A 19,435-nucleotide genomic window follows, 5' to 3' on the forward strand; every position below is an offset into this window, starting at 1 on the left:
ATCATCAGCGCATTTGCAGATGAGGAACATGTGGTACAGGGATGTTAGGAAACTTGCCCTAGCTTGGGCAGCACAACATGTTGAAAACCGGATTTGCACCCAAGCCTCCTGACCCCAAAGGCTCTTTTATCAGCTCCACAGACCCCTGTGAGATGGGCTGATATTAACCCTGCTTGACATACAAGCGAACCATGGTCCAGAGAGGGCAGGGACTTGCCTGCTGTCACCTAACAAGTCAGTTTGGGGCAGTGGGGCTCAGAACTGAGGCTCCAACCAACCAATCCCCTAACCCCCGGTCCCAGCCCCAAGCCTTTCTCCTACCCGTGTTTTGTGTGTCTGGTCACTGTCGGCTGGCATGGGACAACATCGGTCAGATGATCCGTCCCGGAAGCAGAATTCCTCTTCTAACTTCAAAGTGTCCAGCTTTCTGGTCACTGATCTTCGGTCTTCTTTCACTTTCAAAAAACTGTATTCAGTTTAAACCATACAGGTAATACATGACTAAATTCTCTTTGCAGAAAGCTAAACACCTTATACATCATGCTAAAATCTCCATTACTCACTGCTTCCCGCCCCAGGTCTGTCCTCTCCCAGTTTGAGGTAACCAGTTGGGTGTGTTGCCTTCCAGAACTTTATCTAAGCCTTCGCATTAAAGAAAACAAGCAAGGTAATTCCCTGGCGGTCCAGTGCTTAGGACTCTGCACTCTCACTGCCGTCGGGGAACTAAGATCCCACAAGCTGTGCTGCGCGGCCAGAAAAAAAAAACCAAAACCCCAAAACAGTTAAATTGGGCTCACTCACTGCAAGGCCCTGTTTCAAGTGCTTTATGTGTATTAACTCATTCACAACCCTGTGAGGAAGGTACTGTTATTATCCTTGTTTTATAGATGAGAACATTGAGGCTCAGAGAAGCTATACAACCTGCCTGAAGCCTCACAGCCTGAAAATGGTGAAAAGTTTAGTCCCAAACCTAGACAGCCTGGCTCCAAAATTCATGCTCTTACCCTCTAAGTTATAAAAACATGTTATTATAGAACTGGAGTATTGGTGTTTTGTTTTATATGTATTCTTCAGACAAATGATGTCATATCATGCATATCATTATACGTGTGTCTTGTCTATTCAGTAATACATATGGAGGATCCAGCCGCATCAGTGGCCTTCATGCCCGTAACCCAGAGGCGTGGTAAACCAAACTATATTAGGTTATGAGTTGTTCAAACGCAGCTGCAGGAATTTCTTATGTAGTGCACTCTGTGCCTTGCAGGCCGTGTGGCTCTCCCTGTAGATTTCTGCCAAGCAGTTTGGTTGTAGAGTCAAAGGGCGGGCACATTTTTTTTTTTTTTTGGCTGTGTTGGGTCTTCATTGCTGCACACGGGCTTTCTCTAGTTGCGGCGAGCGGGGGCTACTCTTCGTTGTGGTGTGCGGGCTTCTCATTGGGTGGCTTCTCTTTTTGTGGAGCACGGGCTTGAGGCGTGCGGGCTTCAGTAGTTGTGGCTCACAGGCCGAGTAGTTGTGACACGCGGGCTTCAGTACTTGTGGCTCTCAGGCTCTAGAGCGCAGGCTCAGTAGTTGTTGCAACGGGCTTAGTTGCTCCGCGGCATGTGGGATCTTCCCGGACCAGGGCTCGAACCCGTGTTCCCTGCATTGGCAGGCGGATTCTTAACCACTGCACCACCAAGGAAGCCCAAAGGCCGGACACATTTTAAGTTTTAGAAATCATTGCCAATTTGCCTTTGAAAGCGGGCAGACCAATTTCCAGGCTGTGATTCGAACCTCAGGATCTAACTTCTCTCCTTTACATCCCGAGCCTTCTTCATCCCCTCCTTGTCACTGGAAACCAGCTTCCTGGTTTCCAGTGACAAGGAGAGAGAAGCCTTGTTGGATTTGGAACAGGGACCTCCCAGGCACAGGCCTGAGGCCCAGAGTGCAGGCTTGTGCCACCTCCACAAGGGCTTTGAGGCAAGAAGATGTTTGTTCAACTGTCAGCTCTGCGACTGTCTAGCTAGTGACCTGGGGAGGCCCCCTCCCTGCTGGGAGCCTCGGTTTGTGCTTTGGTAAAGCATGTGACTGCATTTTAAGTCCTGCAGGACCTTGTCATTGTGAGGGACAATAAAGATGAGTGTTTTCAAAGGAACAGTATTCTCCTATGTCATCATCACCCCATGGAAATATGCTGTGTCAAGGACCCCTCTTGCCCGCTATGCCAGCTTTTGTGGGTGAGGGAGGAGATGGCCGCTGACGTCCCCCTGAAGATAACTCCCATGGGGCCTCATGAGAAGAGGGTGATTCCTGGGGTGGGGCTGTATCAGTCCCCCAGAAAGAGCCCACTGGGTCAGTCTGGTCCCACTTCTGCTTCTTATTTGCTGTGAGTGTCAGCAAGGCCTTCCTTTCTCGGGACCTCTGTTTCCCAATCTGTAAAATGGGCCTGGCATGGACCCCACTGCCAGGATTCTTCCAGCTCTCTTCCCCTTTGCATCTGGGCTCAGGCATCCTCTGAAGCCTCGGACTACGATCAGCCGCCCTGGGGGAAGCAGAGGCCCTGGGTTCCCGGTCATCAGCCCTGCAGGGCTTGGCGTGGAGGCTTCCCAGAGGGCTGGAGGGCCTCTGTGGACTCTGGTCCACCCTGGGGTCCCCAGGCCTGACCTGTCCACTCAGTCCTGAGAAACCAACTTCAGTAGCACTTTCTTTTCTCAATTTCGGTGATATTTTGGTCCAAATGTCTTGAGTGGATGTCGTGGCCGGGGGTACTGACCCCGCCAACCGCATCCTTCCTGACCCTGCCGTTAGCATTGGCAGCCTTCTTAGTTCTGTCCCTCTCTTCCCGCTGCCTGGCCTCAGTCGCCCCCTTCTGTCCTCTTTTCTCCCCACCCGAACCCAGGAGCTGGGGCAGAACCCCGAGGTCTGCCAGTGCCCGGGGAGGGACAGGGCTTCCAGCCTCCCCCAGACCCTGATCCTTGGCCTGACCCTCCCAGACAGCCCCGGGAACAGGGATAGCAGGTGGTGTCCCCCTTGTAGAGATGAGGAAACAGATCCCAGCAAGTGGGAGGGGTGCTGCCAGCACCTGTTACTCCTGAGCCCCAGCCTCAGGGGGGTTTCCTCTCCATCCAAGCAGGGAGAGGGGAGAAGCAAAAGGACAGCAGCCGGAAGTATGTGACTCAAACCACATACTCTCCTCCCTCCCGCCCTCCCTTCCTTCTACCCTGTGCTAGGGGCTGGGGCTACACAGGAAATACCAAGAACAACAACACTGGTAATAATAGCTAATGGGCCAGATGCCGTGTCAGGGGTTTTGCCTGCTTCATCTCCCAGCGACCTTGCCAGGTAGCTATTAATACCCCCAAGGCTGACCCGGCTGGGGTTCCCTCTCACCAGTCTCCTGGACCCCCTCATAGGCCAGTCCCCCTTCCCCCACCCATTGTGGGTGTAGGCCCACTAACACCTGCACCCCGCCCTGAAGGACTGCCTGTGTCTGATAGGAATGCCCCTCCTCCATCCCATAGGCATGGCCCGTAGCCAATGAGTGGCAGATGTGACGGATATGGGCAGGGGAACAGCGCCGCCCCCTTGCCTCTTGGCAGGACAAACTCTGGAGTGTTGTTCACATTCCCAGAGTTCCCTGTGGTCAGGCTAAAGCTAGACTGCTCCTGAAACCACATCTGTGCTTCACTTCTCCCCCAACCCCATCCTGCTTCCCTTCCCACCTTAATAAATAACTTGGACAGACACCCCTGTCTTGGGCTCTGCTTTTAGCAGCCTGACCTAGAACATCCCCATTTTACAGATGAGGACGCTGAGGTACCAAGCCACGGAGTAACCAGACCATAGCCACACAGCTGGTAACTGTGTAGTAGAGACTCACATCCAGGGCCCTGGTGCCAAGGCATTTGCCCTTATCCACAATCAGGCGGTGTCCCTGCCCTGGAGGTGTACCCAGCTGCTGAAGGAAGGGCGGGCCAAGAGGAAATGATGCAGAGTGACAAGCCCTGCTGTGGAGGAGAAAGGAGAGAGTGCTAGGGAGGGAAGCCCAATACTGGGGGTGCCACTCGGTCTGGGAAGGCAGCTGGGAAGACTTCCCTGAGAAGGGAGCAAAAGTCGATTGGAGCTGGGTCCAGAGGAGAAGGAAGAGTTTGCAAGATGGAAAAAAAGGGCAGGGCGTTCAAGGCAGAGCAGGGCATGTGTGCAAGGCAAGGGGTTGTGAAAGAGGATGCGGGGTGGGCATGGGAAGATCACACCCATGGTAGCATGGTCACATGGCAGGGCAGCGCAGGTGGTGTGAGGGGGCCCGGAGATGGCCAGGACCCAGACGGTGAAGGACCATTCGTTTATTCATCCTTTGAGCCTTTCTTCGGCACCTGAGGTGGACCGGCTTTGTGGAAGTCATGCTAACGTGGTGCCACTTCGTCTTGCAGGTGGTGGGAAACTACAAGAGGTTTAGACAGAAATGAGGCCAGACCAGAGCTGAGTTGTTTGTTTGGTTTTTTTTTGCGGTACGCGGGCCTCTCACTGTTGTGGCCTCTCCCGTTGAGGAGCACAGGCTCCGGACGCGCAGGCTCAGCGGCCATGACTCACGGGCCCAGAAGCTCCGCGGCATGTGGGATCTTCCCGAACCGGGACACGAACCCGTGTCCCCTGCATCGGCAGGCGGACTCCCAACCACTGCGCCACCAGGGAAGCCCCAGAACTGAGTTTTAGAGACAACTCTGGCCAGAGGCGTGTGTGCTGGCGTGCGTGCACGTGTGCATGCCTGTGGACTGGAGGTGGGGGGTGTCTCCAGGTGCAGAGAGCAGCCAGGGCAAAGGCCCTGGGACTGGGGCAAAAGAACTAGCAGTGATTTCTCCACTCCACCGCCTAACCTCCACAGCAGTGGCGTTTCCTGGATGGCAGGAGATTCCCCAAGGGCACAGCGATGCAGGCAACGGAAGGGGCTCTCTGCTTAAAATTGAAGCCAGGATGGAGTGATCTTTCCATGCCCACCCCTCAGTGAGACTAGCACCCCAGCAAGGTCCCCTGCCCTTTTCCCTCTTGCTGTCTGGACCTGGAGTGGCAGGAGCACCGGACTGCAAACCCACACGCCTGGATTCCCTTGGTGTGCTGACTGTTTCTGATTGTGTGATGCTGGGCGTTTCACTGCCTCTCTCTGAGCCCCATGTTTGATCGCCCTATCCCAGGGATGCATTGGTGACTCTTAGAAGTAACACTTTTTTTTAGCCGGAGATCCCGGTGCTAAAAATGCAAATATGAAGGCTTGAGAGTTTATTTTCTTTGTTCTATTAGCAGCGCTCTGCTATCTTGCTTTCTGTAGAGCAGTAATAAAATTTTATGCATTTGGGTAACATGAACCCATAAACTTAACATCATTTAAAATTTGTTATTTAAATTCATATTTAAATTTAAAAACTGCTAGCCATGCATGGAGAAATTGATAGAAGCACAGTGACTAAGAATGTCTCTCTCATTCTTTGATGGCTACCCCAAACCACATAGATACCACCATAGGAGATGTGAAGGACAACCAGTGTGGGTGAGGTAATAGATATATTCGATTTTTTAAAAATTAATCTTGTTTAGGTAATACATGCATACAACATAAAATTCTTTTTTTTTTTTTTTTTTTTTTTGTGGTATGCGGGCCTCTCTCACTGTTGTGGCCTCTCCCGTTGCGGAGCACAGGCTCCGGACACGCAGGCTCAGCAACCATGGCTCACGGGCCCAGCCGCTCCGCGGCATGTGGGATCTTCCCGGACCGGGGCACGAACCCGGTGTCCCCTGCATCGGCAGGCGGACTCTCAACCACTGCGCCACCAGGGAAGCCCCAACATAAAATTCTAAAAGTTCCCCTCCCTGGGAACAATTACTATTATGAGTTTCTTCCAGAAATATTCATGTATTTAGAAACAAACATTTTTTTTCTTTACACGAATGCGGCATAGGTACCCTATTCTGCCCTTGACCTTTTTGAAAATGTGATGTATCTTGTTCCATATCATTCCACATAGTTCTGCCTCTTTCTTTTTAATGGCTGCATAAGATTTCATTGCATGAATGTGCCACAGTTTTTCTCTTTTTTTGGCGGCTTGGCCTGCGGGATCTTAGTTCCCCAACCAGGGTTTGAACCTGTGCCCTCAGCAGTGAAAGCGTGGAGTCCTAACCACTGGACCCCCAAGGAATTCCCAGGACCTTGTTGTTTATCTGTTCTTCTAGTACTTTCATGGTTTAACTTTTTACATTTAAATTTTGACTCCAAGTAGACTTTATTTTGGTATAATTTGTGAGACAGAAATCCATCTTTGTTGAAAAAGAGTATCTTTTAAATGTTCAAGGAGTATTTTTAAATTTCTCATATACCAAGCCAAAAAGGGAACTCTCAACATATTCCCGAAAGCAGAAATTAGATAGGATTTATTCTTTGTACAGTATAGTAAAGCAAAAAATTAATGACCAAGATTTTTAAAAGAACTCACCCCTCTATTAAATGACTCAGTTCAAAATTATAATCTACTAGTAATCCAATATAAATTTGCTATAAACAATATAAATTTATAGAAATTGGCCAAAAGTTCTTTTAAAAGGAAAAAACTCAAAATGGCCTAAGGCGTAAAGTTCAGAAGTTTAAAGAATAACAGTCTCAGTAAATCAGGGGAAAGAAATAAGACAATAAAAACAAAAATTATAAAACTAGAGAAGGGAAAATTCTACAGAACTGATAAAAGAAAACAAAAGTTTGTTTTTAAACATAAGAGATACCAACTGCTGGCAAATTTAATAAGGAAAGAAAGACAAAGTAAGAGAAACTAAATTAAGTACAAAAATGTGAAATTTAAAAGTACAAGAGGGAATTCCCTGTTGGTCCAGCGGTTAGGGCTCCGCGCTTTCGCTGCTGATGGCTGGGTTCAGTCCCTGGTCGGGGAACTGAGATCCTGCAAGCTGCGTGATTCGACCAAAAAAAAAAAAAAAGGACAAAAAAAAATATTATACACAACTGTGTGCTGCATACTAAGTTTGAACATTCTTGACGAACTAAGAAAATTTCTCAGAAAAAAACCATAAACTACCAAAAGTTAATTTAAAAATAAGTGGAAAACAACCAACACAGTAAGGGGAATGTTAAAGTTATCACATTTGATTTTTCTTTTAACTGTTCAGACCACTTGATGGTGTTGAGAACTTTGGCTTTTCCTCAGGGTGCGATAGGAAGGGGCAAATGTATGTGGTGTGGGCCATGTTTTAACTTGACCATCTGTCTCTCTGTGAAGGATGTTGGGGGTAGGCCTCCTGGTGCAGGAATCCAGGTAAGAAATGATGGTGCCAGGTCTAGGTAGCAGTGGAGGAAGTAAGATTCTGTGATATGCTTGGCAAACTTAAGCCACCTTTGGCCTGAGCTTGAGGAAGCTTGAGGCCGCCCTTCACTGGAATGGGGAAGGGGGTGGGTGGAAGGAGCAGTTGGGGAGGGGAGATCAGGAGCTCAGCTTTGGACTGGGAAAGTTTTTTTTTTGTTTTTTTTTTTGGCCACACGCTGCAGCATGACATGCAGGATCTTAGCTCCCCAACCAGGGATCGAACCTGTGCCCCCTGCAGTCGAAGCATGGAGTCTTAACCACTGGACGGCCAGGGAAGTCCCCGGAAATTTTTAAATGCATAGGAGGCATCCAAGAGGAGTAGCTGTGAGAATTAAAATAGATGAAGCCTAAAGGCACTTGCCTGGCATTTAGCAAATATTCATTACATTATCTGTTCAACTTTTTCAACACTTTCCCAGTGAAAATGTAGGTTTGTCCCTATAACACACACAGAAACATTAAACAAAAAGTAGAATAGGGGCTTCCCTGGTGGCACAGTGGTTGAGAGTCCACCTGCCGATGCACGGGACACAGGTTCGTGCCCCGGTCCGGGAGCATCCCACGTGCCGTGGAGCGGCTGGGCCCGTGAGCCATGGCCACTGAGCCTGCGCGTCCGGAGCCTGTGCTCCGCAACGGGAGAGGCCACAACAGTGAGAGGCCCACGTACCGGAAAAAAAAAAAATGTAGAATAAAGTATTTCCTCGGTGTGTATGAATTACTTTTTAATTTGAATTTTCAGTCTCTATCTGTCATACTTAATGCAGATATTTATCCTCACTTATTGCCTTCCTAATTCTGTATTCGTTTTAGTGTTTCACGTTCTGTAGGGAACTTCCATTCATGTGAGCAGCACTGATGGTTTCCTGTGCTTACTCAGCACTGTGAATTTCTCTTCCTTACACATTGGGGAAATGTCTATTCTAGTTTTTAATGTGAACGTTTTATGGGTTTGAAAAAAAAATTGAAATGCACCCGTTGAAAAGTTTTAATGGTACGAGGTGGTTCAGAAGAGAACGGTCGTCCTTCCATATCCCTGTCCTCAGTTGCTCAAGTCCCTTACATAACATGGCGTAGTACAGTTGGCCCTCCGTATCCGCGGGTTCCACGTTTGAGGATTCAAATCCACAGATGCAGAACCCACAGATACAGAGCGAACTGCACAGTGTAAAGGGCCCTCCTTTGCCTGGGTCCCCCAGGTTCCCTCCCCAGACACAATGCTGTCACCAGTTACTTGTGTAGCCCTAGAGTTGGTCTCTATGTATGCACATGCACACAGCACATTTAAAACACATGAGCCACAGCTTTTAAAAGTTGAATTCACTTACTAGTATACTTTGGAGCTTTTTTCACTTAGCATGTTTTTGCTGTTCATCCATGTTGCAGTATGTATTGTTACTTTGTTCCTTTTTGTTGCTAAATAATGTTCTATTGTATGGATAGATACACCATATTTTGCTTATTCATTTGTGAGTTTTTGGACATTTGGACTGTTTTCACTTTTTAGCTATTAGGGATGATAAACATCTGTGTGCATGTTTTCATGTAGATGTATATTTTCATTTCTCTAGGATATAAACCTAGGAGTAGAAAATCGCTGGGTTATAACTCTCTGTTTAACATTTTAAGGAATTGCCAAACTTTTTCAAAGTGGCTGCACCATTTTGCATTCCCACCAGCAGTATATAAGAGCTCCTGTTTCTCCACATCCTCATCAACACTTGTATTATCTTCTCTTTCATTACAGACATTCGATGGGGGTGTGAAATGGTATCTGGTTGTGGTTTAAATTTGCCCATACAGAAAAATTTAATTTAATTATGTAACTAAAAAATAATTCTTAAAAAAAAAAGGAAATCCCCTGGCGGTCCAGTGGTTAGGACTCCGTGCTCTCACTGCCAAGGGCCCAGGTTCAATCCCTGGTCAGGGAACTAAGATCCCACAAGGGGCGCAGCACAGCCAATAACAATAATAATAATAATTCTTTCCATTTAAAACACTTGTATTACTATGTGTTTTTTATATAGTTGATTTACATACAATGTTGTGTCAGTTTCAGGTATACAGCAAAGTGATTCAGTTACACATACATATATATACATATATATATTCTTTTTTTAATAATCTCTTCCATTATACCATTATAGGTTATATACGTGCTGTGTTTTGTTTGTTTGTTTTTGGCTACATTGGATCTTCGTTACTGCGCGCGGGCTTTCTCTAGTTGTGGCAAGTGGGGGCTACTCTTCATTGTGGTGAGCGGACTTTTTATTGTGGTGGCTTCTCAGTTGCGGAGCACAGGCTATAGGCACACGGGCTTCAGTAGTTGCCGCACGCGGGCTCAGTAGTTGTGGCATACGGGCCCTAGGGTGCGCAGGCTTCAGTAGTTGCGGCGCGTGGGCTCAGTAGTTGCGGTGCACAGGCTGTAGGGCACACGGGCTCAGTAGTTGTGGCACATGGGCTTAGTTGCTCCACAGCATGTGGGATCTTCCCGGACCATGGCTCGAACCCGTGTCCCCTGCATTGGCAGGTGGATTCTTTTTTTTTTTTGTATAGTATTTTTTTATAAATTTATTTTTTTTTATTTATTATTTTTAGTTGTGTTGGGTCTTCGTTGCTGCCTGCAGGCTTTCTCTAGTTGCGGCGAGCAGGGGCTACTCTTTGTTGCAGTGCGCGGGCTTCTCATTGCGGTGGCTTCTCTTGTTGCGGAGCACGGGCTCTAGGCGCCAGCGTCAGTAGTTGTGGCACAAGGGGTCAGTAGTTGTGGCTCGTGGGCTCTAGAATGCAGGCTCAGTAGTTGTGGCGCACGGGCTTAGTTGCTCTGCGGCATGTGGGATTTTCCCGGACCAGGGTTCAAACCCATGTCCCCTGCATTGGCAGGTGGATTCTTAACCACTGCACCACCAGGGAAGCGCCTGGTACCATAAGGTTTTAATGACAGTTACTTTATAAAATGCCTTTGTTTGGAAGCCTCTCCATTATTGCCTGCCTCTCCCAATGAATAGTCTTTGATATAATTGCCTTCGGTTTTTTTCTTTTTATCTAATTCTAATTCAAAATGTTTATTATGAAATAGTTAAGGCATACAAACACTTGTCATATCTGTCATTTTTTGTCTAAAAGACCATTATTATAATTTTACCAAGTTCTCAGAAGTATCCTACTGTAATATATTTAAGGCATTGCCTTAAATATGTCTATTAACTTAGAGGGTTTTTTCCTTTCACTTTCTGTAGTCACAGGCAGGCTTGTCTTAGTCTGTTATGGCGGTTCTGGCAGTCATAACAGAATACCATAGACTGGGTGGCTTACACAACACACATTTATTTCTCACAGTTCTGGAGGCTGGGAAGTCCAAGATCAAGGAGCCAGCAGATCCGGTGCCCAGTGAGAACCCTCTTCTTGATTTGCAGATGGCTGCTTCCTCCCTTTATCCTCCTCAGGTGGCAGTGAGCAGAGAGGAAGCACATCTCTCCTGCCTTTCCTTATAAGGGCACTAAACCCATCATGAGGGCTGCATCCTCATGACCTAATTACCTCTCAAAGGCTCCATCTCCAAATACCGTCACACTGCAGATTTAAGCTTCGTCGTATAAGTCTGGGGGGGACACAAACATTCAGTCCATAGCAAGGCTTTATTTCAGTTTGCTCATGCTTCTCTCCATTTCTTCTGTTAGAATTTGACAGTTTTCTTTTTAAAAAAGCCATTATTACCTCAGTAGCTCTTCAACAGGCCGTGTTTTTTTTTCCTTGTTTCTAACTACAGTACTTTTCTCTGTTATATTAGAATATGCTCTCCTTTTTAAAAATTTATTTTTTGAAATGTAGTTGATTTACAATGTTGTGTTAATTTCTGCTATATGGCAAAGTGATTCAGTTATACATACGTGTATATATATATATATATATATATATGGTCTTTTTCCTATAATTTTCCATTATGGCTTATTATAGGATATTGAATATAGTTCCCTGTGCTATACAGTAGGACCTTGTTGTTTATCCACTCTATACTAATAGTTTGCATCTGCTAATCCCAAACTCCCAGTCCATCCCTCCCCCACCACCCCTCCCCCTTGACAAACACAAGTCTGTTCTCTGTGAGTCTGTTTTGTAGATAAGTTCATCTGAGTCATATTTTAGATTCCACATAGAAGTGATATCATATGGTATTTGTCTTCCTCTTTCTGACCTACTTCACTTAGTATGATAATCTCTAGTTGCATCCATGTTACTGCACATGGCACCGTTTCATTCTCTTTTATGGCTGTGTAGTATTCCAGTGTGTGTGTGTGTGTGTGTGTGTGTGTGTGTATATATATATATATATATATATATATATACACCACATCTTCCTTACCCATTCATCTGTCGATGGACATGTAGGTTGTTTCCATGTCTTGGCTATTGTGAATAGTGCTGCTATGAACATAGGGGTGCGTGCATCTTTCTGAATTATAGTTTTGTCTGGGTATATGCCTAGGAGTGGGATTGCTGGATCATATGGCAAGTCTATTTTTAGTTTTTTGAGGAACCTCCATATTGTTCTCCATAGTGGCTGCACCAGTTTACAACAGTGTAGGCGGGTTCCCTTTTCTCCACACCCTCTCCAGCATTCATAGACTTTTTAATGCCGGCCATGCTGACCGATGTGAGGTGGTACCTCACTGTAGTTTTGATTTGCATTTCTCTAATAATTAACAATGTTGAGCATCTTTTCATGTGCCTATTGGCCATCTGTGTATCTTATTTGGAGAAATGTCTATTTAGGTCTTCTGCCCAGTTTTTTTTTTTTTTTTTTTTTGCGGTACGCGGGCCTCTCACTGTTGTGGCCTCTCCCGTTGCGGAGCACAGGCTCCGGACGCGCAGGCTCAGTGGCCATGGCTCACGGGCCCAGCCGCTCCGCGGCATGTGGGATCTTCCCGGACCGGGGCACGAACCCGCGTCCCCTGCATTGGCAGGCGGACTCTCAACCACTGCGCCACCAGGGAAGCCCTTCTGCCCATTTTTTGATTGCATTTTTCATTTTTTGTTATTGAGTTGTGTGAGATATTTGTATGTTTTGGAAATTAAGCCCTTGTCCGTCACATTATTTGCAAATATTTTCTCCCAGTCCGTAGGTTGTCTTTTCGTTTTGTTTACAGTTTCCTTTGCAGTACAAAAGCTTGTAAGTTTGATTAGGTCCCATTTGTTTATTTTTGCTTTTATTTCTCTTGCCTTGGGAGACTGACCTAAGAACATTGGTACGATTTATGTCAGAGAGTGTTTTGCCTATATTTTCTTCTAAGAGTTTTATGGTGTCATGTCTTATATTTAAGTCTTTAAGCCATTGAGTTTATTGTTGTGTATGGCGTGAGGGTGTGTTCTAACTTCATTGATTTACATGCAGCTGTCCAACTTTCCCAGCACCACTTGGTGAAGGGACCATCTTTTCCCCATTGTATATTTTTGCCTCCTTTGTCAAAGATGAATTGACCATAGGTGTGTGGGTTTATTTCTGGGCTCTCTATAGAATGTGCCCTCTTGGTGTGGATTGATCTAAAGTCTGGCACTTGTTGTTACATTCCTCATACTTCGGAGATAATCAGTGCACACTACTCTCATCTTTTGCCTTTCTTCCGTTCTTCCGTGTACTTTTTAGCCATCTTTTTTCTTCTCTGTTCCTTATTGTTAGATGAGATCTCTAAAGCTGTATTACGTAGGCATCTGTGCCAGAGCATCATTTTATTTTATTTTTTATTGGGATATAGTTGATGTACTATGTTATGTAAGTTACCTGTGTACAACATCATGAGTCACAATTTTTAAAGGTTATACTCCATTCATAGTTATTATAAAATATCAGAGCATCATTTTGTTGTCCTCTTGGTGAGATAGTGATGGATGCCTCTGGGTTTTCTCATTAAGAAGAATGTTTGCTCTTGATTATTTAAAAACTTCTTCATGACGTATTAAGAGAGAAGACTGCACATGCTAACCTCTTTGGAGTTTTATTAGGAAAGGAAGCTGACATCTGTGGTAAGGATTATTCCATTTTCATCCAATAAATTAGCTGTAATAAGTCTGCTGAATTTGAGGAGGCTGCAGTGACGTCACTAGTCACTGTAAGGAGAATGTTCAAGTTGGAAGAGGAAGAGGGGCATCCTCTGGGCCAGATACGGCGGGAGGTGACACCAGGGAGGGCTGGGCTGTGAACAGTCCAGGGACAAAAAGAATCTTGGTTGGGGAAGAAGAAGATCTGTACCTGAAGACGAGGAGACTGTTTCTGGGTCTCTGTCCTCAGCGGTGTCAGGGGTATAGGGGTCAGTGCCTTCTTTACAGAATTCCTCTTGGAACTTGGAATAATGATGGGGAGAGTGCACTGTCTCCTCTCTCTTAGGGGCCTGTCCTATGGAAAGAACCTGAAAATCCAGCTCAGGGACTCGGCCCAGGAACCCATGAGACCCTCTCTGTGGACATCCTAGAACATCTATGATGAACCAGGAAACCAGGTAGGTGATCGTTCCCCTTTGCCTCCTCTCTTTCCCTCCCATCCACTCCTTCATCCCCCACCCTCCTACTGCCGAGACTGCACCCTACTGCTCCCTGGACTGCCCCCAATATAGCAAAGTTACCCTTAGTCACCCTTCAGCATGAGCGTGAGAATCATCAGACACAGAACGTCAGCAAGGACCTACGTCAGCCTCTACCCTTTCCATGGATGGTGTGACCAAGGCCTTGGCAGAGAAGAGATTTTCTCATATTAAGAGTGTATCAGGGCTTCCCTGGTGGCGCAGTGGTTGAGGGTCCGCCTGCCGATGCAGGGGACACGGGTTCGTGCCCCGGTCGGGGAAGATCCCACGTGCCGCGGAGCGGCTGGGCCCGTGAGCCATGGCCGCTGGGCCTGCACGTCCGGAGCCTGTGCTCCGCAACGGGAGAGGCCGCAACAGTGAGAGGCCCGCATACCGCAGAAAAAAAAAAAAAAGAGTGTATCAGTTAAGATAAGCTAGTGTATGCTGCAGTAACAAACAACCTCCAAAGTCCCCGTGGCTTATGACAACATAAGTTATTTCCTGGTCTCAGTTCTTGTCTAATATGAATTGACTGGGGCCTCTGGTCCACATTATCCTCTTTCCCGGACCCAGGCTAAAGGAACAGCCGAGATCTGGAACTGCTGGCCGCTGTGTTAGAGGAAAAGAGAGAACAAGGTGAACTTCTGCACAGACATGACGTGGGTCATTCTTTAGCATATTTTCATTGCCAAAGCAAGTTTCGTGGCCATACCCAGTTTCAAAGGGGCAGGGAGATGCAATCCAACCAAAGGCCTAGAAAGAGAGTATCTGTGAACAGCCCTAATTCTGTGAACAGAGAATTAGTTACAGAGCTGGGACAGGCACACCCGTCTCCTAACTCTGGGGCTGATGGTCTTTCTACTATGAACCTCTGTCTCCAAGGCTATTTCCCACAGACTTTCACAATGACCAATAATAATATAATGTGCTTTTTCTTCCAGGGATGGTTATTTTTAAAGAGCTTAAGGTCTTACCCCCAGGGGATAGAGCACTCATGGTGGAAACAATGGCATCATGTTAGACTGTCTAGAGGGGAAATTTGAATTTGAAGGACTTTCCCAGAAATTATACCATCCAGGCACTCCTCACTTCCGCCTGGCACCTTGCTGCCCTGGATGATTTCTTTATGGGCCATATGATTTTGGACATTATAGCCCAGAAAAGAAACTGTGCCCTAGGCCATGTTCACATCCTTGTGCCAAGATCACACAAAGGGCAGGGATTAGCCCTTGTCTGGTGCCACCTAGGGATCTCAAGCCTTGGAAATTTACTGGCCTGAGAGGTAAGAAACCTCAGTTCTGAGCCTGGCCCTGCCATGGACTTGTGTGATGACCTTGGGCATGTCCTTTACCCTTCCTTGGCCTAGTCTTTCCATCTCTTCAGTGGGGATGGCGATCCCTGCCCATGCCATAGATGTGAGCATGTTTCATGAATTCTAAAGCCCTGTGCCTGAGCAAGGAGTTGTTGCTATTAGTTTAGTTGGGGAAGGATGACCAGAGGGGCTGGGGACATGTGCCCAGTAGGCCTCTGCCGAGGGTCAAGGGAGAAGCTGGGGTCTGAACCCCAGGACACATGGTCTTTGCCCCAGCCTCTGGGAGTTGGTATGGCTGGCCCCTGGGCAGGCCTCCTACCTTTTTCAGAGTTAGAAGTGGAGTCTCTGGAGTTGTGATAATTAGATGAGACACATAAAGCTCGTATAACAGTGCCTAACACATAGTAAGTGCTTTCTGAGTGTTTGCCTCTATTATTAAGGAAATAGTACCAGAAAGTACATTTGGAAATGTTATAGTATATTCCACTGTATTATGGATAACCAGTTAGTTAATCTCTCACTGTTGGATATTTAGGTTGCTTCCAATTTTTTATTTTTTTTATTATTTTATTTTATTTTATTTTTTTCGGTACGCGGGCCTCTCACTGTTGTGGCCTCTCCCGTTGCGGAGGACAGGCTCCGGACGCGCAGGCTCAGCGGCCATGGCTCACGGGCCCCGCTGCTCCGCGGCATGTGGGATCTTCCCGGACCGGGGCACGAACCCGTGTCCCCTGCATCGGCAGGCGTACTCTCAACCATCTGCGCCACCAGGGAAGCCCCAGGGTTTGTTTTGTTTTGTTTTGTTTTTTTAATTCTCCTCAGTCTCAGCCATGAGAGACCTCACTCTGGGGTGAGTGAGTTCCTTATTTAGCAGGTGCTGTGTTCAAATTATCTCACTATGAGTATAGATTTTTCAATTTCCCCATAGTTTTCTATCAGAAAACTTGTTTCCCCCTGATTTTTCTGTCAGGTTGTACTTTATATATTTTGAAGCTATGTTATTGGGTGTGTACAAGTTCATGGTTACATTAACTTCTTGCTGGATTTTTTTTTTTTTTTTTTTTTTTTTTTTTGCGGTACGCGGGCCTCTCACTGTTGTGGCCTCTCCCGTTGCGGAGCACAGGCTCCGGATGCGCAGGCTCAGCAGCCATGGCTCAGGGGCCCAGCCGCTCCGCGGCATGTGGGATCTTCCCGGACCGGGGCACGAACCCGGTGTCCCCTGCATTGGCAGGCGGACTCTCAACCACTGCGCCACCAGGGAAGCCCTTTTATTTATTTATTTATTTTTGCTTCCAATTTTTAACTATTAAAAATAATCCTGCAGTGCACAGCTTTGTAACTAAAAATTCTGTGTACCTCCATGATTGTTTCCTAAGGCTAGAGTGTTAGAAATGGAATTGCTGAATCAAAGGGCCTACAGACTTTTTAGGCTTTCACTACATGTGTCCCTTGCCTTATATTAGTACTCCTACCAGCAGGTTGTTTGAGAGTTCCAGTTTAGAAGGGGAGAATTTGCTTAGAGAGAGAGAGGAGATGGTCTGTATTAGCTAGGATTATATTTCACTGTGAATAGCAGAAAGGCCCAAGCAACAGGGGTTTACACAGAATAGAAATGTATTTCCTTGTCATGTAATAGAAATTCAAAGTCAGAGAGTCCAGGGCAGGAAAGCTTTACCCTCCGTCTTCCTCAGTACTGGCTTCTACCTCATAATCCAACATGGCTGCCCAAGTTTCAGTCATCACATCGGCATTCCACCCAACAGGAAGAAACAAAGAATGATATACAACATTTCTGCCTACATCCCATTGGCCCAAATTTAATTACATGGATACATCTAACTACAAGGGAGGCTGAGAAATATAGTCTATTCCATATGACCAGGGAATATTCAGGGGTTCTAGTACTAAGGAAGAAGGGAAGAACAGATTTTGGGGGACAGCTAGTTGTCTCTGCCATGAGCTTAGCTCACACAGAGAGCAGCACAAATGGGTCCATGGAAACAAGAATGAATTAAAGCATCATCAGGGCATTATCCACGGGGGATGAACTAGACCATTCCAGAGCCAATACATAGGCACAGATTAATTTTGCAAAGGATGCAGAAGAAGGAGATTAATTTCTGGGACCGAGCTCTGGGCAACGGCATTGAGACTCCACGGAGAGGACACTTCTTTGTCTTCTGTGTCTGTCTCTTCTCTTCCCCTCAGATGTAGGGGGTGGTTTGTGACTTCCCCTCTTGGCTTCCCCCCAGCTGAGTTGTCCCCCAGCTCACCTGCCTACCTGGTCCCTGCAGGGCCGGGCTGCTCACGGACCCCATCAGCCTCCAGCTGGGCACCGAGAACCTGTGTGGATGTCTCGTGAGGCTGCTCAGCAAAGACCCAGAATGGCTGAGCGCCAAGGTGAAGTTCTTCCTCCCCAACATGGACCTGGGCTCCGGGGACCAGTCCCCAGACCCCACACAGAGGGTCATCCAACAACTCAGCAAACTGCACACCCAGGGTCAGAGCACCTGGCAGGAGTTCATCCACTGCGTGTGCATGGAGCTGGACGTACCACTGGAGCTGGAGGTGCCGTTGCTGAGCATTTGGGGCCACGGAGATGGTAAGAGTGGCCGTGAGAAGTGGGGAGCCAGAGAGGCCCAGGCGAGGCCAGGACCTGTCTGGCTCAGAGACAGCATGGCCAAACCAGGAACAAAATTCCATGTTTCTGCGCACCTGCCGGAGCAAATACCCTAACACCACCAAATCCACTGGGGACCTGGAAGACTCCTCCTTCCACCTTGTACCACCCCAGTTGCCCAGAAAGGCAGAATGCACAGAGAGAAAGGACCAGGTGACTTCTTCCTGCCAGGAAATTCCAAATAGCCTGTAACACCCAAGAGTTTTCTTTTCGCAGTGCAGTCAGAAAGTCAGAGAGAGAGCCCTCGGACTACTGCTTCTGCACAGGCTGACTGAACTCTGTTCTGTCCAGCGAACGTTTCTTGGGCTCTTTCTATTTACACGGCACCGTGGGGAAGCACAGAACATTGAGGGGTGACGGTGTTCTTGGAGAGAAAGTGAGAACTTACTCAAGAACTCTACAAGGCAGAGTGCAGGGCAGGCGGGGAGGCACAGTGTACACACGCATGGATACACACGTACGTGCATGTGCACAAGCAGGCATAAACGCGTGTGCGTGCACACGCATACCTGTATGTGCACAAACCTTTAGAAATGCACACGTGTCTGCCCCCAGCTGCCTTCAAGGCTCACCACCAGCTGTGCCCTCCACAGATCACTGAATGTAGATTTCTCCCTTGCTGGGAACCCAGCCTGAGGGATGAGCCCAGAGCCAGACATGGGGCCAGAGCTGGTCCCAGGGCATCCTAGCACATGCCCATAGCATATTATCTCCTCCCCTCTTCCAGGCTTCCCCAGGCAGCTGGACATTGGCGAGGAAAGCCAACCAGACTCTCAGCTCCACCCTGGTAAGGCCCGGGGCTGGGGAGTGGGAGTGGGGGTGAGCACGCGAAGTCCACCTCAAACCCAGAGCAGGCTGGTGGTGGCTGGTCACAGCCATTTCCCATAAACCAGCCTCCTCATCCTTGGACCCATCTGCACGCTTCCCAGGTCCCTCACCACGACTTCCAGACTCACCCGCACCCCCTCTCTGCCCCTCAAGGCTTTGGCCTGTCCTGATACATGTTCCCAGGAGTCTAACCTGGAGCCTCCTGGGAGAGTCTGAAGTTGTCAGCCCTTGACCACGGCCAGAATCCCCTCCCTGGTTTCACTAGGGGAAGCCCGTTCTCACTTCCCTGTCCCCAAGCCTCAGGGCCTCGTGCTCCAGCCCCACAGACTCAGGCCCCTCGCCATTCAGACACCCGCAGGCCTGACACTAACCCACAAACTGCCGTCCACACCCAGGGAGCCTCTGACTGATTTTCTGACGGAGCGCAGCGAGCTCAGCGATCCGATGGTCCGCCTCACTGATTCATAGGCCACGCTCTGTTCAGAATCTTTCTTTTGTTTTTCTTTTTACTGTGGTAAATTACATGGATTCAAATTTACCATCATGACTACTTTTGAGTGTACAGTTCAGTGTATTAAATACACTCACATCATCATGCCACCACCACCATCCATCTCCATAATTCTTTTCATCTTGTAAAGCAAACTCTACCCATTAAACAATAGCTCTCCATTCAGCCCTCCCCCAGCCCCTGGTAACCACCATTTACTTTCTCTCTCTATGACTT

General features: G+C 47.5%; 1 protein-coding gene across 1 annotated transcript in view; it reads left to right on the forward strand.

Moving 5' to 3' along the window:
• The window catches only part of NLRC5 (NLR family CARD domain containing 5), an 86,965-nt gene that overhangs the window by 15,554 nt on the left and 51,976 nt on the right, over nt 1-19,435 (forward strand). The window contains exons 2-4 of the mRNA XM_060288630.1: nt 13,717-13,828; nt 17,495-17,802; nt 18,608-18,667. Of these exons, the coding sequence (XP_060144613.1) occupies nt 13,809-13,828; nt 17,495-17,802; nt 18,608-18,667 (388 nt within the window). The 5' untranslated portion in view covers nt 13,717-13,808. The remainder of the gene's footprint in view (nt 1-13,716; nt 13,829-17,494; nt 17,803-18,607; nt 18,668-19,435) is intronic.

Source organism: Globicephala melas, chromosome 19 (assembly GCF_963455315.2).
Source record: "Globicephala melas chromosome 19, mGloMel1.2, whole genome shotgun sequence".
Taxonomy (NCBI): Eukaryota; Metazoa; Chordata; class Mammalia; order Artiodactyla; family Delphinidae; genus Globicephala; species Globicephala melas.